The sequence below is a fragment of the Glycine soja genome, chromosome 2 (genome assembly GCF_004193775.1).
Source record: "Glycine soja cultivar W05 chromosome 2, ASM419377v2, whole genome shotgun sequence".
Lineage (NCBI taxonomy): Eukaryota > Viridiplantae > Streptophyta > Magnoliopsida > Fabales > Fabaceae > Glycine > Glycine soja.
In genome coordinates, this window is record NC_041003.1 from 46704840 (window position 1) to 46730618 (window position 25779).

Consider the following 25779-nt stretch of genomic DNA (forward strand, 5'->3'; position numbering starts at 1 on the left):
ACACACTTCTTACACCTACTTGCAAATTTATCACCATTCCTTCTTTGATTATGGGCATAACATAAGGAGACAAATATTCTCAAATGTTCATATGCAGGTTGTTGTCCATATAGCATCTCATATAGAGTTTTCCCATTCAAAACAATGGAAAGAGTTCGATTGATCAAATATGTTGCAGTTAAAATACATTCCCCCCAGAACTTAATAGGAAGATTACCTTGAAATCGCAGTGCTTGAGCCACATTGAAAATATGTTTATATTTTCATTCCACACCATTTTTTTGGGACGTTCCGGTGCAAGATGTCTGAAAAATTATTCCATGATCAAAAAAATATCTTTTCATGCATGTGAATTTTGTCCCATTATCACTTCTGAATATTTTGACTTGTTTATGAAACTGCCTCTCAAGCAGAGCAAAAAAATTGTGAAGCATTGTCGATACTTCTCATTTGTCAGTTAATAGGTATACCCATGTGAATAATCATCAACTATTGTCAGGAAATAAAAATAACCACAAGTAGAAGGAGTTCTATATGGTCCCCATAAATCACAGTGAATTAATTCAAATGCATTACTGGCTTTATGTTTACTCAAAGAAAACTCCTCTCTAGTTTGTTTAGCTCTAAAAAAGACTTCATATGTTTTATTCACTACATTGCTATCTTTGTGTTTTCTAACCTTAGAAATCAACTAGGTGATCTTCAAGGACGGATGTCCCAACTGTTTATGCCACAAGTCCATGGAATGCAAACCATCAGTTTTGTAAGCTATCACATTTCGAACCCCTCTGAGGAAATAGAGCTCATCTCTCCATTCACCTGCTCCAATCAACGTCCTCGAAATACAATCCTGCACAACACATAACTTATTAGTGAATTGAACAACACATTTCAATTCATCCATCATTTGTGAAACAGAGATCAAATTGCAATTCAATTCAGGCACATAGAGAACATTATTAAGTTTTAAGCCTCCATCTAGCACCATGCTTCCTTTTTTAATCGATGTTATATGTTGTCCATTAGAAAGTCCAATTGGACAACTTTGAATATCTCGTAGTTCATGCATATGATTCAGATTCCTAGTCATGTGGTTGGAAACCCCTATGTTAATTATCCATGTATTGGTATCACGCTCACCTGTCATATTGTCATTAGAGTTTTTTCCTGAGCATTTAGTAATTCTACCAGTGTCTGCCACTGCTCTGTAGTAAGCCCAGTCAAACTTGAACTGTCTCCTTCTGAGATCCTGGTGTCTACACTTGTTTCACCACTGTGCACAACATTTGTACGCATTGTTCCTCCTTTTCCTCGTTCAGTTTCAGGGTCGTCGTTGGAATTCAATTCATATGGTGATGAAGTCTTCTTCACCATCTTATGTTCTTCTTGCTTATGACACTCATTCTTGAGAGTTTCCTCTTCATAATGATTCATTGTCACCAAATTTAAAACAAAACCTATTGGCTCCAATACCATAATAAATTTTATGACAGAATAATTTTGTTTGTTCTATGTTTCATACTTTGCTAAGGCATAAATACATGCAAGAGAGTTACAGTAAAATCTTAAGATTACGTCTAAACTAAAAATAAATTAATTTACATAATCACAGGCTAATAATACAACATAATATAATAATTACACATAATTTCACACAGATTTTGTTATCTCTCATGTTATCTCATCATGATATCATTATCAACCAAATCTGAAATCATTTTAAATATGATCTTTTAAATTATTATTGAAAAAAATTTAAATAAGTGAACATTTTAAATTATTATTGAACATTTAAATATGACCTTTTACAATACTAGTCTATTTAAATTAAATTCATTTAAAATTAGTGAACATTTAAAATTTAAATTTAATACTACACGAGAAAAAAATTATATACTAATTATGATACAAAAATTTACATAATCATTCCATCCAAACTTATTAAATATAATAAATTTATTAACTTTTAAAATAATTTTCTTAAAATAATTCAAATATCAAATTTCACTCGATAAAAGAAATCTAATTGACATCTAATGGTGTTTAGAATCTAACAGTAATAAAAGCCGTATTTAATTTTGTTAAAATAGAATATCTTAAGACGGTTTCTTAAAAAAAAAAAAAAACAATCGTTGCGCCGTCCATATTACAAGATTTAATTAGCTAATTTATATAGATTAAAAAATTTGATTAATTTAATTGAGAGCATTAAATATATCTTAAATTAATATTTAAAAAACAGTTTTATACATAAAATTAACATACATTAATTTTTTTATATATTTCTTCACAAATGGAAGAATTTCAGTTTTAAATCATATAAATATAATATTTCCTTTCAAAAATTTCCCAGATGAAAATTAAAATTATTAACATCGCATGTCTTGTATTTTGTGAGAAATATGTCTGGTTCATTGGGTGTTTAGATCAACAATAATATATATATATATATATATATATATATATATATATATATATATATATATAAATATAACAGTAAAACGCCATGTGCCATTGTGATTTGTATCTTTTTTTTTACACGGATTTAATTTGTATCTTCTTTTCTCCTCCTTGTTTTTTAAAAGCAATAATATTATTATTTAATACAAAAGACTGTTTGTAAAATGTATTACAAATTAATTAATTTTAACTAATCAAAAGTAGAATAAATGTGTAGGGGAGATAAAAAAAAATCAAGATAAATATTGTCGAAAAAATTAAAATTTTACACTTTCATGTATGTACAAAATCATTTTGTCCATTTTACACGATGCTTTACTCCCCTTCCCACATTTTTAAATTAAATAATCAAATTACTTATATGAGTATTTTCTCTTTGTTTTTCTTTTTGTTCGGTCATTTAATATTAAATTAATAACTATTATAACAAAAAAGTTAATAATTAAAATATGTATGATTTTGTTTACTATCTTAATTAAGGCCAAAGTAATTTATAAAATTATATTTAAATTAATTATAAAGAGGACTTTGCTTATTTTTCTTTCAATTTTTTTTTAAAAATTTGTTTGTGCCTCGTGATATAAGTATGATTTTAAAGTTTATTTTTTTAACATACGAGAGTAAAATGTTAAAAAGTTTCTCTTAAGAAACATAAATATTACACGTAAAACATTACAACTATAACTTAAAAAAATTTGAAACAAATTTATCACATTTAAGAAATTACAAATGCCAATTTCTTTCATGTATAAATGCAGATAATTTAGTAGTGTCTTATGTCTCTAATAATTTAGTATATCCAACCATTATATCTTTATTTCAATAATTACTCACTTTTTTACTAATGATTATAAAATTAAATATTACAAATTAAAGAGGAAGGCTACGGTTTCATTTTAAAATTAGAGTAAATTTTTATTAATAAATAAACTTTTTAAGCATTCAAGGTTTAAAGTGATTGATTAACTTAAATAATTTGAAAAAAAATATAAAATTTTAAATATAGTAATTAATGGAGCTCATTTTAACTCACTAAAATGTCAAACAATTGAAAGAGTGTAGTAAAAAAATTGTTAGAAATTGTTCTGTCAAAAAAAAAATTGTTGATACGTATACCCGTGTTGATAACGTGTGCTCAATTTCATGAAATTAAGAACATTACTAGCCTCATCCACTTTGTCCTCATGCACCGTCCACGGAAATTCAGTTACACCGAATACATGAAACCCAGAAATGGTCCTTCTTCTCTTTGATCCCTCTTTTCTGTGTCCTTTTCAGTTTTTTCTCTCTTTCTTCTTGAATGAGATTGAATAAAAGAAAGTAAGAAACGCTTATGTAGATGACATGCCGAGGTTGGGCATGGTATCTTTCTTCTTACATGAACACGCGTATTCAAGGTGTCACAAGAACATGAACATCCGTATTGAACCGCTTGTTCTTCATTATCTTCATTAATGGTAATTGGTAAAGAAGAGAATTTCAACCTTGACGCGCGGATAATAGGGCATGAAACTGATTCTACCGATAGCATATATCTCAATAAATAAACTTTAACTTCAATGCGCCTTGCCGTTTTCCTAAACTAGGTTTGAATCTGGATGAAATGTAACGTCTGGATAATCTTATTTTCATGGTAAAGTTAGAGAAGGCCTGAAATTACGCAAAGAAGGAGCCAAGAAGTATTAAGGATATGGTTCAGGGTAGGTCCCGCTTCACACTATTGCATGCTATACTTCAATACTTTTCTTGCACTATATATATGGGTCGTGTTGAACCTTTGCATTCATCCTTCTCAATTGTTGTTATGTTCACTAACAAAATGAATCTGATCAAGCCCTTTATTTTGCTTTGTTTTCTGTATGGGGTGATCCTCATCGCTGCGGTGGTGGCTGGTGAGCCATCGAAGGATGAGGAAAAAGGTATGAACCTTGAACCTTAATATGTTTAAGGTTAATGAGAATGCACTTTATTTGTTAATCAATTAATTGAATTCGTTAAAGAATTTTATTCCATTTTCCAAACATTAAGTTCATGAAATGCACGTAAAACTGGCATGCAAATAAGTTAAACCTTAATTTATAGCTAATGTACCTTTGTTGATGAAAATGTAGGAACAAATGGAATTCACGAAGAGTTTAGTGGATGCGATGACGTGCAGGGAAGCCGTAAGTATATTCTTTTCTCTTCCCATGTTTTCTTTTAGTTAACGTGAATCTTAAACGTGGCGATTAATGCAGTTTTGAGCGGAAGGAAATTCCAACTAAATCATGATACCGATCACTGTGGAAAAGGAAAAGGAAAGGGAAAGGGAGGCGGTGACAAAGGGGGAGGAGGCGATGAAGGTGGACCAGGAGGTGGAGGTTATGGTGGTGGTGGAAGTGGAGGAGGTGGAGGAGGTGGTGGTGGAAGCGGTGGAGGTGGCGGTGGAGGAGGTGGTGGAAGCCATGGAGGCGGCGGTGGAGGAGGTGGTGGTAGTGCTGGAGGAGGTGGTGGTAGCAAAGGAGGAGGAGGTAGTGAAGGAGGTGGTGGAGGTTATGGTGGTGGTGGAAGCGAAGGAGGAGGGGGCAGCGCCGGAGGTGGTGGTAGCGAAGGAGGAGGAGGTAGTGCTGGAGGTGGTGGTGGAAGCCAAGGAGGAGGGGGCAGTGCGGGAGGTGGTGGAGGTTATGGCGGTGGTGGAAGCCAAGGAGGAGGGGGCAGCGCCGGAGGTGGTGGTAGCGAAGGAGGAGGAGGTAGTGCTGGAGGTGGTGGTGGAAGCCAGGGAGGAGGGGGCAGTGCGGGAGGTGGTGGAGGTTATGGCGGTGGTGGAAGCCAAGGAGGAGGGGGCAGCGCCGGAGGTGGTGGTAGTGAAGGAGGAGGAGGTAGTGGTGGAAGCCAGGGAGGAGGGGGCAGTGCGGGAGGAGGTGGAGGTTATGGCGGTGGTGGAAGCCAAGGAGGAGGGGGCAGCGCCGGAGGTGGTGGTAGCGAAGGAGGAGGGGGTAGTGCTGGAGGTGGTGGAAGCAAAGGAGGTGGCGAAGCTGGAGGAAGTGGTGGAAGCCAAGGAGGAGGCAGTGGAGGTTACGGTGGTGGTGGAAGCGGAGGAGGAGGGGGTAGTGCTGGAGGTGGTGGTAGCGAAGGAGGAGGAGGTAGTGCTGGAGGTAGTGGTGGTGGTGAAGGTGGTGGAAGCGGAGGAGGAGGGGGTAGTGCTGGAGGTGGTGGAAGCAAAGGAGGTGGCGAAGCTGGAGGAAGTGGTGGAAGCCAAGGAGGAAGCAGTGGAGGTTACGGTGGTGGTGGAAGCGGAGGAGGAGGGGGTAGTGCTGGAGGTGGTGGTAGCGAAGGAGGAGGAGGTAGTGCTGGAGGTGGTGGTAGCGAAGGAGGAGGTAGTGCTGGAGGTGGTGGTGGAAGCCAAGGAGGAGGCAGTGGAGGTTACGGTGGTGGTGGAAGCGGAGGAGGAGGGGGTAGTGCTGGAGGTGGTGGTAGCGAAGGAGGAGGAGGTAGTGCTGGAGGTGGTGGTGGTGAAGGTGGTGGCAGTGCGGGAGGTGGTGGAAGCGAAGGAGGAGGGGGCAGCGCCGGAGGTGGTGGTAGCAAAGGAGGAGGAGGTTATGGTGGTGGTGGAAGCCAAGGAGGAGGGGGTAGTGCTGGAGGTGGAGGTAGCCAAGGAGGAAGTGGTGGAAGTGCAGGAGGGGGTGAAGGTAGTGGTAGCCAAGGAGGAGGAAGTGGAGGTGGAGGTAGCCAAGGTGGTGGAAGTGGATCAGGTGGCGGAGGTTACGGTGGTGGTGGAAGTGGTGGTAGTGAAGGAGGAGGTTCTAGCGGTGGTGGTGGTGGAGGTGGAGGCGGAGGTGGAGGTGGAGGCTACGGTGGTGGTGGCGATAAAGGAGGAGGAATTGGAGGTGACAAAGGAGACTATCATCATGGAAAAGGAGGAAAAGGTGACAAAGATGGAGGAGACAAAGGTGGCGGAGGAGGATATTGAATTAGTATTAGAGAAAGCTATGTCATGTAGAATAAAGGAAAAGGACCTGTTGGTTGATATGGAACCAAAGTCTAGAGTTAGACAACTAGTACTTAGTTCTTTGTTGAACTTAAATGTAGCTTTGGAGATGATACTAGATTTCATTCTCCAATTTTCATCTAATACTTTACATTGATCTATGAATGAAAACTTGACAATTTACGTAGAGTATCTAATTTGGTATTAATTTGCAACAAAATTATATTCATCGACGCTAGTATATATTTATTCACTCAAGATTTCATGAAATTATCTTCACCATAGGTGGTTTCTGACGATCATCATACTTCTAATAGCTCACGATAAGGATTACGACGAAATGTCGAAGAAAATGAAATGTGCAAAGTTGAAGTTACCAACAATTGTTTGATATAGAAAAAAAAAATGATTTAGAGGTTATTTTGAATTATGCATATAAAATATTACCAGGGAATAATCCAACTTCTGACTATCTCAAAATAAGTCATAACAGAAAAATCAAGTTGGTAAATTAAAAGGGAGGCAAAGACTTACCTCAATAAATAAAATGTCATTGTCATACATGAAGGTAATTGTTAGAGATGTATTTTTGTGATTCGTAATGAGCTTATATATAAAGGTTGATGTAATGATCTTGTAATTACCACTTTACACTCAATCAAATAGTATTTTTTAGTCTATCTCAGATTTTCTCATTTTCTTTGTTCTAAAATCACGTTTTTTAGCATGGTAGAGTAGTATCACCTGCATCGAGATCTGAGTAGAGATGTAATGGCACATTTGACTTGCATGGAGGGTGTTGCAACCTTTATTTCTTTAGTCACGACCATGAATTTGAGCATGGACGCTTGCAAGTTGTTCTTTCAGAAATTTCAAAAGGCGTTGAGGTAGTAGGTTCGAGTATTGGTAGCTTTGAGTGAGAGTGAGGATGAAACTTTCATAATATATGGCAATTCTTATGGCTATGCGTCATCCTAAGTGAATTATCTTGGCATAGTTGATTGATGGCTTTGTGGCTTTGCTCTTAGCAGTTTTTCTCTTGGTACCCTTGTTACATTAAATTGGCTTTGGAGGTGCGTTTTGTGTAATTTCTTGCTCCAAACATGTTACTACTAAACTATTTGTGGTTTAGTGTGTTGAAATCTTGCACACCAAGTGTTTCGCCTATTTCCTGTGCTCTTGTCTTGAGTAGTTAAACATTATTTTAGCTTCTGCTTATGTTTTTTTTTACTTATGGTGGTTAAGCTTTCTCATTAACTTGTACTTTTGTCATCTGGTTAAACTTTGAGGTATAATTTTTGTTGGGTGGTTAATTAAGCTTTGTTCTTGGCATTTTTAGCTGATGAATTTTTGACATTTCTCTTTGAATTTTCATTTGATATGATTTGCAATTGTATTCATCATTCCAAGCTAGAAGTGTTGTTAACATCTTCCAACTTAATTGGATGGGGCTATTAGAGATTTAGTTTGTGATTAGCAGTGAGCCTATATAAAGGTTGTTGTAATAATCTTGTAACTACCACTTTACTTTCAATCAAATAACATTTTTCAGTATCTCTTAGATTTTCTCATTTTCTCCTTTAAATCAAATCCACCAGAACAATAATGACCACTAAGCCTAGGTTGAAATACGAGCCAAATTTGCTTCTGAGACCCAACAAAAAGAAGTGCATACAATGTTGAGACTAACCCACTGTAATTGCCTTGTCTGGAAAGAACAATAGAAGAAACTCCACATCCGCACATGGAGAGAACAAGACTATCCTTAAATATGAAAACAATGCAAGTCAGCAAAAATCAAATATAACCAGAATAGGAAAGAAATAAAAAAAATCCCTTCGAACTAGAGCAAACTATAAGTTAACCGCACACGTGAGGGAATGGAAAGACTTCGACTTATTCCAAAGAAAAGGTTCAAGAAAAATGAGTCATAAATTAGACAAAAAAACGTACAATATCCCTTACACAAAAGGAAGGAAAAACAAAGAAAGTAGAATAAAAAATGTTGGGAAAATTTTAATTATGAAAGAAGAAATCATTAGATTAAGCATGGTACGAATGTTGCCAAACTCATAAAGGTGAAGAGCTTTTACGGCAACCCAAAAATTAAGAAACAAAGTTATCTAAGCCCAAAACATTTTAAGAACACTTATCAAAAAAACTTTTAAGAGAAATAAGGTCATCAAAACTAATACTAAGATGCATACAAAAAAATGGGAATGTTAAGCCTAAGATGCATGATGATTAAGCCTAGAACAACACAACCATAAAAACCAATACAAGTTAGCGAAGACAGGATCAACTCATTAATTTTGGGGGCAATTCTTTTTTGGATCCCTTTTAAGAAGATCCATATCCAATATTATAAATTAAGACAATGTATTCGCCCAATAGTCAAGCTCTTAAAGCCTACATGCATCGAGAATATGTTGATAGAGGACAAATCTCAAGATGACTTGAACTATTGGATCATAACCCGGTTCGTTACAAACACGATTTCTACAAGATTCAACCCGAGATGCATTCTCCGTACTTCTTCTTGTAAGAAATAATGTGCTAGCTAAAAGAAGAACGATATAAATATACAATAGGAGTTTAAGGTACTCTCTAATTTTCACACCTTACCTCCTTGCAAACAGTGACTTAATGTTAGAATCCCTACACATTATCAAAGTGTGTATACTTGATAAGATTTCATTAGGATATTCTTGCTTTGTGGATAAGTCTAGAACAACTTGAAAAAATATAGTTGATCTATGAAAATGGATCATAGCTTCAAACACTACTCCCATGCTTGCTAATAGATCACCCTTACAAAAAGACTTTTTTAAGATGAATTTGAATTAAGGATACAATTGAGAAAGAAGGCCTTAAAAGTCATGTGTGGTCCTTTAAATGTTGGATGTAGCAACAGGAATTATGGAGCATATATAAATGGTGAAAATAAATATATTATTTTTAATAATTGTGTTATAGAGTCATTTACAAAAACTAGGTTATAAATTAAAGAGTTAGTTATACATCGGAAAAATAGTAGTATATAATACTTAAATATTTGTTTTAACCTCAAAATAGAATGCAATAAAAAAAAATTCAGTAAAACAAGAGAAATTATTAATACTAAAAAAGGATTTAAATTTTATTTTAGATGAACATGAGATTTTCTCTCCGGTGTATCCTTTTGTATAAATTGTTAGTTAAACTATAGTACTCATTTAAAAAAACTGCCCAAAGACAATCAAAGCCAAATTTTAGAATCATGAATGAAAGTCTTACACCTAAATTAATTCTTTAAGCATAAAATAAATTAATGATAAATAAATAAATAAGTAAATAATAAATAAAATTAAATAAGTTTAGGATCATTAAATTGTCACAACTTAGATGTTGAGATTAGAATAACATCTCGAGTACATAAATTAAACTTTAAAAAGTAAATATTAAATTAATAGTAAATAAATAAATAATAAAATTTAGATAGTTGTCATAACTCAGGTGAATTATTCCTAGACTAACAAGACATGCATGCAGGAGCCTACACAAAACACAAAAGAAAAGGAAGAGTCACTGGGAGTTTTGTTGTCCACCACCCCGCGAAAGAAGTTTTGTTGTACAACCACCACTGCTCGTTCTAGATGTATATTCAGGAAGTCTCAGGTAAATCTCTACTTGCTACAACTAATTATGGGGATCAGAGCAACAATGATGGGGCCAAGAGACCAAGGGAAGACTGAGATTGAGGCTTCCTTAGAAACCATTTTTCATTAGTAAACCAAAAGAGTCGGTAGACATATTCGATCAAATGATGAATGAAACTTAACGTAAATTCAATAGAAATATTATACTTTAAATGACATAATTATATAATTGACCATTGGACTAATATATACAGAATTTTTGTCAATATATGGAGCCTAACTTTTTACTTTATAATAACTAAGTTATTTTAGCTTTATGTTCCCCTTTCATCATAATCAAGGAAATGTTCGCAGGTAAAAGATTAATGTGAAAATTAGTATTAGTACAAAAGTAGAACCCCCTTATACCACCACTCCTTCTCCTCAATTAATTTTTGTTCATAGAAAAATAATTGCATGTGAGCTATGAAAGTTATCAAACAACATTTAATGTTCGGCGCTTGTATTAATGGCTTAATTATGAACTAGTGGACAGTGCCACAATACTATGCATATCTTTTTTCAAGCCTTGGTTGGCCGTGCATGAAATCAAATCCTTTATGTTTATTAGTGTATTTAAATTAATTTTGATAATTGCTTAAAATTTTGTAAGACTTTTCTAACAAAATCGTATTTTAACTTTTTTTAAAAATTTCTTAATTAATTAATATTAAAAAAAATGGTATTCATCCACCTTTTTTGCATATTCATCCACATATTACTTAAAAAATTGCTTTCAAAAATAGGTTTTCTACTTTTCATGTCAGTTTATAACCGCTCTTGATAAAAAGTTAATAATTTTTACGATAATTTTCAAATCATCTTGGATTTTTCCTTTCTACATCGATTCTTCTTGAAATCATCTTAGTATTTGTTTTTAAAATAAAAATATTAAAAATTGACATTTCTAATACAGTTGTTTAAAAAACTCATCTTAAAAATATGTACATATCCTATTTCGTGGGGTTTGTTTTTAGTGAAGAATAATAGCCCTGATCCAATATTTAAATTCGTCATATCGATTATTTAAAGTAATTAAGACTTTGCCATCAACGCTGTTAATTAAATTAGGCTTCGGCTTGTACATATTTATACGTTATATTTTTGTATTCTAAATAATAGATGCAATAATGCATGGAGGTTATTAAATATGTTAAAAAAATCTCCCAAGAAATGTTTAATAAGAACAAAAATCTTGAAGCCAGAGTAAAAAAAATCATTATTATTTAAGTAAAATCCAAGGTGCACACTCTTCCACTATTTTGTATTCAAATAAGCATCTACTTTATGTACTCCAAAATAACTCTACTTTATGTCTTCCAAAATAGTTCTTAAACACGAGGCCCACCACCATATCCTCTTCCGCCACCAGGGGCACCAACACCAGGTCCACCTCCCCCAATAGGCATACCACCAACACCAGGCCCAACTCCGACACTAGGCCCACCCCCACCACCAGGCCCACCACCATAGCCACCGACACCAGGCCCACCCCCATCGCCGCCAGGCCCACCCCCATATCCACCAGTACCAGGCCCACCTCCAGCACCGAGCCCACCACCACCACCACTGTTAGGCCCACCACCATATCCACCGACACCAGGCCCACCTCCTCCGCCAGACCCACCACCACCGCTAGGCCCACCACCATATCCACCAGCACTAGGCCCACCTCCGCCACCAGACATATCACCACCGCTACTCCCACCTCCACCACTAGGCCCCCCACCACCGCCACTCCCCCCACCACCGCCAGCACCACCACCAGCGCTAGGCCCACCACCATATCCACCGACACCAGGCCCACCTCCTCCGCCAGACCCACCACCACCACTAGGCCCACCTCCGCCACTAGGCTCCCCACCACTGCCAGCACCACCACCACCACTAGGCCCACCTCCACCACTAGGCCCCCCACCACCACTAGGCCCACCTCCACTGGTAGGCCCGCCTCCACCACCAAACCAAGGGATACCACCACCAAACCAAGGGATAATAGGGAAATCAATGCCAGGCATACCACCACCGCCAGGACCACCACCACCGCTAGGCCCACCTCCGCCACTAGGTCCCCCACCACCACCAGGACCACCACCACTAGTAGGCCCGCCTCCACCACCAAACCAAGGAATACCACCACCTAACCAAGGGATGATAGGGAAATCAATTCCAAGCCCCCCACCACCACCGCTAGGCCCACCTCCGCCACTAGGTCCCCCACCACCACCACCAGGACCACCACCACTGGTAGGCCCGCCTCCACCACCAAACCAAGGGATACCACCACCAAACCAAGGGATAATAGGGAAATCAATGTCAGGCATACCACCATCACCACCAGGGATGCCAGGCATACCACCACCAAACCCAGGGATATCGAAACCAGGGAGACCAAAACAATTTGCACTTACACAACTACCGCCATTGCTGGTTTTAGATATTAAGGAGGAAGTCTTAGGTGAATTCCTAGCTACTACAACTAAGGGGATTAGAGCAATCATGGCCAAGAGACCAAGGAAGAATAAGGTTTTCCTAGAAACCATTTTCCAATAGTAAACCAAAAGAATTAGCAGAATCAAAGAAATGTACTTTTCTTATGAAAGACTAATTTAAGAAAAGTAGTAAGAAACTATATTCTATTTATAAGGCAGAAAGATTAAGAAAGGGATGGAGTAGAGTATGAAGTGGAACACCCTTTTGCCACTCATTCTCTTACTTAATTAAATTTGTCATAAAAGTAATTGTATGAGCAACGAAACTGAAGTAACAATCAATATTTGATGCTTGTATTAAGGACTTACAAGTGAAGATTGGTAAAATCGTGAACAGGTGGCACTATATTATGCATAACTATTATCATGCAACGGTTGTAAAATAAATGAAAAGCACCAAAGTCAACTTGAAAATGCAACTTGCATCTTTGCTTTCAATATGGTTCTTGAAGTTTCTTAAACTGACGAATAAGATAAACCAAATTTAATTTTCTCTCATTAATTAATTTAAAATAAAATTTAAGAATAAGAACAAAACTTTTAATAACTCATTTAATATTTATCATCAAGTTTTTATAAATAAATTATGGCCCCAGTAAAAAAATATCCAAGAAGACGTGGTTTTCAACATTAAATAACTTTAATTGAGAATATGAACTTGAACCATAGTTTAAAAAGTGACCGAGCTGGTTAGTTCACCGACCAAAATGAAAAGTTGACGATTAGATCGATCCGATTACATCTCATGTTAAATCAGTCATATCATTGATCCATATTGATTCAATCCAACCCAATTTGATTGGACGGGTTATAGTTGAACGTATAACCCAATCCACTTGAATTAGTGAATCTGTTTGATTTAAATGATTGACCCAATATTAATTATTTTTTTAACTCTAAAATTTTATTAAAATGTAAAAAATGTTACACTTAAGAAATAAACCAAGAACTTTAAAATTGTTTGATGTATCAAATAATACAGTTGCTTATATTTTATATTACTTAAGTTAATTAAGTTGTACAATTCAATTAGTAACATATTAGTTTGACTAATGACTTATCAATTTAGTGCCTCAATTGGATACCAGCCCAATTTAAAAAAAAAAAAGATTGAAATTATGTAAAAATAATGTTTGTTTGATTTGATAACTGTTAACTCATTGGCAGGTGTACTAATTTGTCTCAAGTAATAAAGTACTCAAAAGTCTGAGTATCAAATTCGCATGAACTTTGTTTATACTTAGATTGATGCAACCCAATTTAAACTAAAAGATAAAGAAAGACAAGAGATAAGATAAAGATTTAAATGATAAAAATAGAAGATAAAAGATTTAAATTAAAAAAGTAGAAGATAAAATAGTAAGGAATTTTAATGTAAAAGATAAGAGAAATAAGAGATAAAGATGATGATAAAATAAATAAATTCAGAATGCAAATATGTTAGGACCTAGCATACCAAAACTACTTGTGGTGTGATGCAATGTTAATGATTTTCTCTATTTAATATTATCCCAATTTTCACCCACATCTACTAAGACACTCAACCCCGATCCCTCATGATGAAGAGCTTAATTTATTTATCTATTTTTCTCTCAAATCCCTTTGCAAAGATTGAATGATAAATTGCATTAAGTATGAAGATGTATGCAGCGACATAACAAAGTCACTCTATTTCTAGTAATGAATTATTGAGATGTCATTTCCCAATTCTTTAGAAATTATCATTTCCGAGCATATAACCCCTAAAACTAATGCATGGATGATCAGGCCATACAATAACAATAACAATAAAGCACATGAAAGAAACAATAAAAATTGGCATTGCATTAAATAGATAGCAAGGAAAGATTACATTACAATGTCATTTGGCTGCTAGCTAGGCTCCCAACGATGGGGTTTAACCTCTCATTGTCATGAGAAGCTTTATACTTTAGGGACTGATGTGGATATAAAAGAAGAGAGATGGATATAGGAGAAAAATGGGCTAATAGACATAGAAAGAGGGTTTTCCCTATTAGAGAGCTCTGAGTCTCTGGGATGGTATTGTTCCGGTGTGTAAGTTGTATTTTTTTCCTTATGCTTCATACTCCTTTTATAAGTCTAAGGTAGTTTAATTTTCACGTGATCTCACGCTCAGCGCAGACTTTCACGCTAAGCGTGCCTTTGAGCTTATTCATGGGTCTTCTTCACGCTAAGCATGAGTTGGTCGCTAAACGAGGAGACGTGTTGAGCCTGTCTTGCACGCTAAGCGGACTGTTCCAATCTTTAATTTTTTCTTCAAGTTTTTGTATCAATTTTCCTTCAAAACACTTAAAATCTTCTTCTTTTAAATTCTACTGATGAAAAACTACAAAAATATTAATTTCTTTATTATTTCATTAAAAATAACAGTATAATAAAAAATTATAATAATTTTTAGTCAAAATTGACTATCAAATTAGTTATCAATAACTCTATGATAAAAAAATGAAAGACTATTTGAGGTAGTTATGAGTTTTTAGTTTCAGGTTTTTAAAATAATTTTTAGAAAATTTCTTGGGTAAAATATAGCCAAGTGGACTTTTAATTCATTTAAGAAATGTGGATATATAAAATGGTTTCAGTGGGGAAGAGAGGAAATGTTATAAATTCGAATTCCTTTACTAACAAAAGTTAACAATATTGATAATTAAGATATGTTAATTAAAAAAATCATTTCAAAAATGCTTATAGCTCTTTATAAAAATGCCTGTTGATTTTTAGGTAAAAGCAAACAATGTGACTATTAACACATTATTGGTTAAGTTGAATTGAGTTGGGATCCTTTAAAAAAATTCTTATATTTAAATTTTGTGTAAAAAAATATATAATTAAGAAAGAAAACTCACATATTAAAATGATAAGTCAAATTTCTCAGCATAAATTAAATATCAACAAATAAAAAATAAAAGAATAAAAAAACCATGCATCCTGCTCAATTCTTCTTAATTATGTACCAGCCAATGAATATTATATAACTAGTGACATTTGTTCCTCTCTCAAATCACCTAGAACCATTGTCCTTCCAATTAGCCTACACTTCTTGAAATTTAAGTTATTTCCTACTCTAAATATTATGCATTTGCAGTACAATATCATTATCTTCTTTAATATTCATGTTTTGATTTATTTGTATAGATATGAAGTTATTTAAGATTTATCAATACATTGAAGTTATACAAATCTAGTATTGAACCCCTAAAGTGTCTACATTTGCAGTAATAGTAATGCCAATTACAAAGTATCCAAACATTAAAAAGTCTCCTGAGATCCTAAGAATAATATCATTCGTGCAAATATAATAATGTCCAAGGTTGCAGTGGAACCGAAAAACAAAATCCTAATATCAAGTTTCTGTTATTCAGTTTAAGTTTCAAATCTCATCACCTTAAGACGTTTCTCCTCCTTTTATTGCCAAGTTGAAACTATATGGCATATAAAAACATTATATTCTACATGTTCAAAGATATTCTATATATATTGCTCTATTGCTTTGCGTTTTGGCATACATTGGCACTTTTCTTAATTATACTCCAAAACATGTATATTGTATATACTACAAGATCCCATTTCCATAATATATTATTTTCAGGTGCTACCACATGAATATTTGTCTGCTTGGAAGTTTTTTTTTTTTTACTGCTTCTGGTTAGTATACTTATGTACGTATGTAATTAAGCATGCATATGTAACTTTCGAAAAAGAAAGAAAAGAGAAGAATCTATATATTTAAAAATATTTGTATTTGTCTGTGCAGCAGAAGAATCAAATTAAGACAGTCAGTATTAGATGCCTGGGGAAGACGAGAAGGATACTGTGGAGGCTGGAGACATGACAGAGGATTCGGATGTTGACATGTTGTGGTCGAAGTGGCTGCAGATGTTGACTTTTTTTACAAGAGTAGTATTAAAAAAAATATTTATCAAAAAAGAATAGTATAAAAATTATTTACATTTGAGGTTATTTTTGTCAATACAATGCAAGATGTGTCATCGTAATTGAAAATTCTTTTCCTCCGCTTGTCGTTCATCCAAAGACTTCACTTTTGGTGTCAAAGTGTCACCTTCCTGAGGTACTATATTTTTTCTTTTTGAGGCAGCTTAGCCAACACTGATGAATTTATTTCTTTACTTTTTTAATTTGAGGATCCTACTAGAACATTATATAAAATATGTACAAATGAAGGATTACACCTTGAAATTATTTAAACCAAAAACACAATGTGGTATAAATAACTAAATAATCTCTCAAAAGAAAATGTAAAAAAATGTTATTTTTTATCAAGGAATATTATATTTTTTTATTAGGAATGTATAATTGAATAAAAAATCTGCACTTAGAGTCGGATTTTCTTCATTAGCCTCAACTAAGTCAATACTAAATCCTGAAACCAGAAAGCCCGCCAAAGTGGCGTGCCTCCTGCTAAACGACAAATGGAGGAGGACTTGTCACACAGGATAATACCTCCTGCAGTGCCTACTTAACAAATATAACCCCTATAATATAGACAGTTTTCATACCACTCTTTTCTGTTGAATAGTTTGTTTTTTTTAAAAAAAAATACTATTCTTGTCAAAAAGTCACATGTTGTTGAAGTAAAAATTACACATATTAACTGAACACATCTATACTTGTTGAGTCCATCTAATAAGTATCTAGTATGTAAGAAATAAGAAATAAAAGCATGTACTTGACACATTTTTTGCCTATACCACCACTTATCATCAGAGTTATTATAATTCTCTTAATCTGTTCATACTCTTTTAATTAATGATTAAGAAATTTAGTTAAATATTAAACTTATTAGTAATTTAACAGCGGAGCATGTAAATGTAAATCAATTCACATGTAGTTATTTCAATTTAACCAATGATATAAAGATTAAATCTTAATTAGATATATAATTATGTTAAATAATTAAATGGAGATCTTTATCACTTATAATAGTCTTACTCAACTTAAGTAAAATTATTTCCAATGAAAAATATATATGTCAAAAAAATATATTTTATTATATATAATTTTAGAAAATTATATAGTACTCCTTAAGATTATATTAATATTCCATTCTTCTGATTTTTTACTTAATTAGTTTTTTAATATAATTTACTTAATTAGTTAATGAAAGCGTGTTTTCATATAAAAAATTAATATAGTGAAAAATTCAGAAGATGTCTTATAAAAATATGACAAACATTAAAAAATGTTTCATAAAATTAAAGAACCAAAGGTAATAACAATTAACAAGTACCAATGGTTTGAAATTCCCTTGTTTCCTACATTATTTTGTTTGACGGCAATATCTCCATCATTCTGTCGATTTATAACTATTTAGTAATTAAACTAGTATTTGTGTATACCACTTTCCTATCATATAAAGCAATCAATGGTTTATTCTTTGCAGGAAGGGGCTGTCCGAAAATTGAAAGGAAAAGTTTCTGTAAGCAACAAGTTTGTTCTAAGGTGATGACCAAAACTTCTGCAGAAAAATGTTGTGCTTTATCAGAAGACAATGGTGATATTGATATTATCCAACGATCAACTTTTGAACCATCTCTATTTTTGCTGATATGAACACCGAAAAACACAGGAGTATGTGTAAGTACGTGCGTATTTTTTTTATTATATTTTGCAAAAAAAAAAAAAAAAAAAAAAAACAAGCCAGGGGCTTGATTAAGAGTTAGTAATTAAAAATAAACTTGTACATATGGATAGGGATATGGAATATATAAGACGGAAGATTTACCAAAATAATATTATTTAAAAAATTACTAAAATAATGTTATTTTGAAATATATTATCAAACTATCTGGTTTTTCTTCTGTCAAAAAACAAATATATATATATATATATATATATATATATATATATATATATATATATATATATATATATATATATATATATATAGTATATAAAATATTACTATTAAACTATTTTTTTACTCCTTTATGGTAGATATATAAACAAATAAAAAATTAAATAGAGATAAATAATCATATAATAAATAAGCCTTTAAAATAATACAGATAAATTATTGAAAATGTAGTAATCATATAGTTTTGAACTTATAAATTAAAAAAAATATATAAACTTTTTTTAAAGAAAATATATAAATAAAAAGACACAAAACAGATGATAAAGGTTTAATTTTTACTAGGTATCTACAAATACATAACAAAAAAATAAAAATATAAATTATATTAAAAAATATTAATTATATAAAATAAATTTCACATATTAAAATTTTATTAATATATGTAAAACAATAATTCTTATTTTTAAGTATAATTTATTTATTATTTATTTTATTTTATATAAATGAATTTTTACATGTTTATAATAAATAAATTTGTAAAATGAAAATTAAAAAAAATAATTCATGCAATAATAATAGATATAATATACTTATATTCTATAAACTTAGTAATTAACGCATGACTTAGTGGCCTACGCCTTGTGTCTGTCCAAGGAGCTCATGAACACTTTAATTTGCCATTTTACAAACTTGTTATTCACTTATCACATAATAAGCACCACATCAACATATGCATCATCTCTATCATTGTCATCCCAAAGTTTGTTTATGACTTAAACTTTTAGGAATCCCAACTTAAACTTTTGAAATATTCGACTGAAACACTAATATATCCATGCCGATAAGTGATTATATGTAGCAATTTGTTCAATTAATATTTCAAAGTTAATTAATTACATGATGCATGCAATCCTTCTTCTTTCTTATATTATATAATTAAATCTGATGCAACCAGTTTGCACATTCTCTTAGTCACTTGCCAGTTGCCATCTTCTGATAAACTTGCTTACCTCAGTATACACAGCTGTCCCAGTTTAACACTTTAATGGCTCAATCGGTGTTGATAGGGCTCATTGACCCCCTATTATCCTCGCAATCAGCCAAACAATTCCAGTTATCTAACCCTAGAGATAGACCATAGTTTAAGAAAACGAATTTAATGGCCACTGTCATCTACTTCATTTCTTTCGTTTATCTTCACCCATGATCACTATAAATAGCTGTCGAAAAACACAAAATCTATATACTTCACAACAAACTCATCTTATATAATTAAACTAATTGCAAAGATGAATACCAAGCCCTTTTTCTCCTTGTGCTTACTCTGCGCACTGCTTCTCATCTGTGTTGTGGCAACTGAGCCATCCAAAGATGCGACACAAGGTAGTGTCTATTGCATAACTAGCTGCATCTTCCTTTCTCAAATCACGCCAAGAACCATTGTTCTTCCACTTATTCTACATGCTTTCTTTCTTGCTACTCCTATTCCCCACTCAATAAGTAAAACAATCAAACATTAGTTTTGAAATTTAAATTATTTTCTAATCTAGTCGCTAAGGTAGTGTGGTGGCTATGTAGTTACCATGCCCGCACAATTGCTTTCTTCTTTAATATATTTTGCTCATGTATTGATTTATTTGCTTGAATTTATTTTGAGATTTATCAATACATTCAAGTTATAGAAGTCTGCTAATTGAGTGCGACTACATTTGTAGCAATACGATTGCCCCTTTAATATATTACAAATTATCCAAACTCTAGATCTAAAAATTCTCCTAAAAATCCTAAGAATGATATCCCATGCATGCAATTATATTGTCCAAGGTTGCAGTATTGGAACCGAGAAACAAAATCCTAATATATATCAAATTTATGCTATTCAGTTTTAGTTTCAAATGTCATAACCTTAAGACATATCTCCTCCTTTAATTTTATTGCCAAATTGAAATTATATGGTATAAGACATTATATATTTATATTCGACATGCTAAAAAAAAATTGATTTGCATTATTGCTTGCGTTTTGGCATACATTGGCACTTTTAAAAATTTATATATAATGCATATATACCACAATACCCCATTTCCATAATGTATTTTTTGCGGGTGTTACTGTTAATTAATTTTATTATGCTTAGTAGGTATGCACGTAAATGTAACTTTTTTAAAAAAAGAATACGAAACAAATTAACAAATCGATATATATTTAAAAATGTTTGTCTATGCCTGTGCAGCAGAAGAACCAAAGACACGGCCAGATGCCTGGAGAAGTGGTGGAAGTGGAGGACATGGTGGAAGTGGGGGACATGGTGGAAGCGGGGGACACGGTGGAGGCTGGGGACATGGTGGAGGCTGGGGACATGGCGGTGGACATGGCGGAGGATGCAAATGCTGCGGTCGAAAGGGCTGCAAATGTTGCTGAAGTAAAAAAACACAAACATGAACTGAAGACACACATACGTGTGTACTCCATGTAATAAGTATAGTATGTAGAATTAAGAAATAAAAGCATGGAATCTATATCCGTGCTAGGGCTGTCATAGGTTGACCGGTTTTCCATCAACCATGCATGTAGTTTGACACATCATTTTACTATACAAGATATATAATTCTACACTCTGCTCCTCTATATACTATTTTTAATTAATAATTAAGAAATTTAATTAATTTAATTATTAATATCAAACTTATCAATAATTTATCACTAAGTAAATGAATTAACTGATTCAAAATTGTTACAACAATTAATTAGTGATATCGAATTTGGCGTCTTGATATGTAACTCCTATAATATGAAACGGACAATTAAGAGCTGCATATCTTCCATTCTAGAAGTGAACTGAATAGAATTACTTGCGTCACTCAGGAAAATTCCCATTGTGTCCCATAAAAAGGGTAGCACTAATTGGTGCCTGTGCGAGGGCTTGTTTAAGAGTTGTCTTTCATTCAAACACAGGTCTTTTGATGTCTCGGCCTACGTGATATTTGAGAAAACAATCAGAATTTATATGGTCTAATAAATTAATAATTAATACTAATCTTTAAAAAAATAAAATATTTTAAAAGTAGTATAATTGATTTTAATTCTCATTCGCTTTTAAAATATAATAAATGAATCACGCTAAGGGTGAATGCTCGCCCATCACGTCCATCTGGAACGATAAGAAGCTTCTTTGTCTTCTCTAATTAACAACGACACTGGGAAATAAAATTCAAACTTTTAAGACAGATTGACATCAAAATTACAACTACAAAATATCAATTTATCCAATTTAGTTGTGTTATATAACTTTGTCAGATTCATTCTATCTCTTTTTATATGTCATTCTATGTGAGGGTCCTCAATTTAAATAGATCAAATCTGTCCGTGAATATATTGACCAACAATTATTGTAATTAAAAAAGTTTTTTATTCTTCAGTTAGTGATTCTAAGTTTGACATAAAATTTATGTTATTATACTCACAAAGTAGAGCTGGGCAATGTTTAAGTCAATATATACCACCCCCCCCCCCCCCCCCCCCCTAATGTCATGGGGCACTCTAGCTACATGACAGATCAAAAGTAAAGACAATTAATTATAAATAATGACAACAAAAGTAACTCTGATATACTAGTATATTTGAGTAAAAGAAATCAACACTACCAATTGGTAAAGACTGACTTTTATAGTATTATCCAATGCTCTATTGGCCTAGAGTCTCATCTTACTCTCCAATAAGAATTGCGAACTAAATAAAATGTCATTTTTCCAAAACATATAGCACAAAGTATATGCATACAATGTTAATTAGTTCATATATCAAGAAAGTTTAATCAATCACCAAATTAATTTTCTGTCAGCAAAATGATGATCGATCTGCAAGACTGCAACCATATTTGCTTAAATAAGAGTTGAGTCACACAAAACAACAGAAGAAAAGAACACAAAAAGGGTATCAAATAAAGATCTCAATTAGCAAGAATGAGAAGATTTGAGAGATGCTAACAGGATCATTTTTTAAAAAGACCATTTAGTGCGTGAGTATAAACCACCGCTTCTTCGAAGAGACTTCCAGACTATTCCTACATAAAATTAATTATAATGGGATAACAATGATAATTTAATTCTTATATCATTGATTTATTTGGATATAATAATAAATACAATCCACAGAGAACAGAAGTGTTAGGTACTCCCCATTAGTAGGTAGCTACAATTAATAGGTTAGTATAGTTACCTATCTGTTAGTTATATTAGTGAGTGAGTTAGTCGTGTGAGATAGTTTGGTTAAGGCTTTTTTCTTATAAATAAGAAGGGGTGGGAGGGATACTCTTGGTTTTTCTTGGTGCGATTCCATGCCAAGTTTCCGTAGTAGGTTTTTTTAAATGTAAAAAAAAAGATTTTATTAATAGAATGATATATATAGTTACGTATACATCAGTGTACCAGAGTTACAAAGGGAGGATCAGCAACAAAAAAAGGATAAGTCCTCCATAAAACCAAAACATGTGTTGTATCCAGCCAAAAAAGTATCCCTTGTATATATACCCCAATAGAAACAAAAAAACATCATGTATATATAGCCCAGTCGAACAAAAAACATCAATATTGATTTGCAACTTCCAAGTTAGCCCATATCTAGAGTCTGGTCATGGTCCAAAGAAGATTACCATTTGTGAGATACACCATACACCACTCTTGGAAAAGATACACTGGTTCTATTTCCATTTCTATAAGTCATCCATTTCCAAGCTGATGCCTTAATCTTCATCACTAAACCATCCAGATCAAATGTCTTGTTTCTAAAGATAGTTCTTGCTTGTTTGGTTGCTTGGGTTTGGCTTGGCTCCCCCTTGCAGTTGTATTTGGATCTATTGATTCTCCTTTCTTTTTCTTATTTATATATATTTGGGAATGATTGGTTGGGTGTCAACATAGTTAGTTAGGATGTGACCAGTTCCTTCCCTTGATAGACTCTCCTTTTTTGGCTTAAAAAAAGAGGAAGCAATTGTTAAAGTAATGCGACTAATTCCTATATCATTAATTTATTTATTTGGATATAATAAATTAATTTATCGTGTGTGAATTGTTCGTGTGTGACTGACTAAATTATTAAAATTGATTATTTCATAACTTTATTTCTAAACTTGATTATATTGTTTAGTCCATACATCAAATTAAAGAGATTTATTTTTCTTAGTAGTTCCTCGAATAAAAATTTACATTTTTTTTATTTTCTCAAATTCAAAAAGTATGTTTTAGTTTATTTTCTTAAATAAAAACTTATATTGTTTAGTCTTTGAAATTTTAAAAATGGACTAAAAGGAGCATTTTTTAAATTTAAAAATTGAAATAAAATACTAGAAAAATAGACTCTCTAATTTGAATAACTAAAAATATAATTAAGTCTTATTTCTATTATAAACAATTCATTCAAATATTTTAAAGTTGTTATTTTCCTTTTTCATGTGGAGTCATTTTCAATTAAATGAATGAAACGAAAGCCTAGCACCGACCAGGTTGCTCTATACGTGCATGCAACTGGATTTATTCAGTATATAGCCTTTATTGTATTTTTTTTTTTTTATCGATCGGCGAATATAGCCTTTATTGTGAATTTGTGATGCTTGGATTTACTAAACTACAGTGGTCCAACGTACCTAAACAAAATCGTAGATTCTATGCGCTCTGCATTATTACAGGTAAGAGAATATTTCAAGGACTAAAGAAAGTAAAAACAGTAAAGGAACGGAGAGGAACAATGCATCATGGTACTTGCATGGATATGATGGATAACATGAATCAATAATAGTAATATTTATCTTTTATTTTATTTTATTTTCTCTTTTATATATCATTGAGTGTAGTATATACTATACTTAACGAGGAGTACCAATGTCATTTATTTTTTCATAGGAATATGCAAATCCACGTAATTTTATCTGATAAGATACGCTGAACGGACAATATGGCTCGCCAAACCCTACGAATAAAGCTTGAAAACAGAAATATGGGCCACCCTCCAATAAGCAAGATGCAGTTTTCCCAATGCCATGACCCACTTTGCCTCCAATTTATCACAAACTACAGTGCATGCATGGCTCTAAAAATAATTTAACTTCCTTGATTTTCTCATGTTCACACGTTCTGGTTCAGTGTCCATAGTATCTGGCACTCACCTATTGGATGACACCATTTTGAATCTCAATCATGAATTATTATCACTCTCACCGTCACTGGGATAATCTCGATGCCTCGCTACTCACCAGAATAAAAAAAAAGTAGAATCTCTGCTTTCTCTTAAAGCAGTAGAACTGTAGAAGCCATGCCAAAATGGACAGGAATTTCACTTTGTTACAAGAAAAATTATATTTGGACACTTTTTATTCTTAGAGTGTAAATAGCTTGAGAAAAATGGAAAAAAAAAAATAAACGATTGATATAATTCATATGTGGTCCGATAAAAAAATAGATAGAGAAAAATAATCAGATGTTAATAATGTTAGAGTATCTAAATATTATAATTCTTATTATAATACAGTATACTTGTATATGTTTTACTTTTGTTAAATACAGTTAAATTTGATTTTAATTTCTTAATTTTAATTCTTATAAATTTTACAATTTATAAATAGAGCTTATTATATATTTCTGATGTCACTTACTAACGCGTCACTTCAAAATAATTACGAATATATAATATATTTGAATGTATATTATGTTGTTATTATTGTTAAAAGATAAAAATTATTTTAAAGAATTATAAAATTTATATGAATCAAAATAAAGAAAATGTAAAAAATAAATTTATTTATATTTGCACAATCTAAAAATAGATTTAAACTTTCCTTTTCTTCCCCTTTTCTTTTTTACTTTTTTGGTTCTATTCAGTGTCGGATGCCAACGCAACTACTAGACTCCTGTTTTAATTGGTAGAAAAGTAATGACTAGACTAGAAACATAACTATAGTAAGATTGTGACTTTATATTTATATTAATAATTAAGCCAAAATTAAAAATTAATCGCATTATGTGACATAAAAAATTAAGATTCAATTTTTATACATTTTCATTCCCATTTTCTTGAGTATCATTGTATATTCTATTACTTTTTAACTTTTCTTTATTTTATAAACAAAATAAATTTCATTATAAGATAATTCAAGTTTATTATTTTCATTATAAGACCAAATATTGATAGTTTACTCTAAATCTGTGACTTTTCTTTTTATACTCCTATGTATTATTTGTCACATGATCTCGCTTGTCTTTTTCTTATGTTAGTTCTTCACCACACCCATTGTCGATCTGTTCTTATATTATTCTCTAACAGGCTATATACATTCAAAAGAAATAAATATCATAC

The 25779-nt window shown here is 32.7% G+C and overlaps 2 protein-coding genes and 1 long non-coding RNA gene across 16 annotated transcripts; 2 read left to right on the forward strand and 1 right to left on the reverse strand.

The window, feature by feature from the left end:
* Positions 1-4204: 4204 nt before the first annotated feature.
* On the forward strand, positions 4205-6624 carry LOC114399264 (glycine-rich cell wall structural protein-like). 13 transcript variants are annotated; one of them, XM_028361426.1, is made up of 5 exons: positions 4205-4379; positions 4572-4625; positions 4698-5612; positions 5649-5714; positions 5862-6624. In XM_028361426.1, exons 1-5 carry the CDS (start codon positions 4220-4222, stop codon positions 6407-6409), a joined length of 1743 nt encoding a protein of 580 aa, XP_028217227.1. In that variant the 5' UTR covers positions 4205-4219; the 3' UTR covers positions 6410-6624. The 13 variants fall into 13 exon arrangements, with proteins under 13 accessions (XP_028217227.1, XP_028217234.1, XP_028217275.1 ...); XM_028361433.1 differs by having other exon boundaries at positions 4698-5483; positions 5559-5714; XM_028361474.1 differs by having other exon boundaries at positions 4698-5483; positions 5613-5714.
* Positions 6625-11299: 4675 nt separating this feature from the next.
* Positions 11300-12728, reverse strand: LOC114399335 (glycine-rich cell wall structural protein 1.0-like). The gene has a single exon (XM_028361521.1). It carries the CDS (start codon positions 12645-12647, stop codon positions 11436-11438), a length of 1212 nt encoding a protein of 403 aa, XP_028217322.1. The 5' UTR covers positions 12648-12728; the 3' UTR covers positions 11300-11435.
* A 6947-nt stretch (positions 12729-19675) lies between these two features.
* On the forward strand, positions 19676-21050 carry LOC114371980. 2 transcript variants are annotated; one of them, XR_003658091.1, is made up of 2 exons: positions 19676-19815; positions 20666-21050. It is a non-coding gene; the product is annotated as an uncharacterized LOC114371980 (long non-coding RNA). The 2 variants fall into 2 exon arrangements; XR_003658100.1 differs by having other exon boundaries at positions 20669-21050.
* The last annotated feature ends 4729 nt before the right edge of the window (positions 21051-25779 follow it).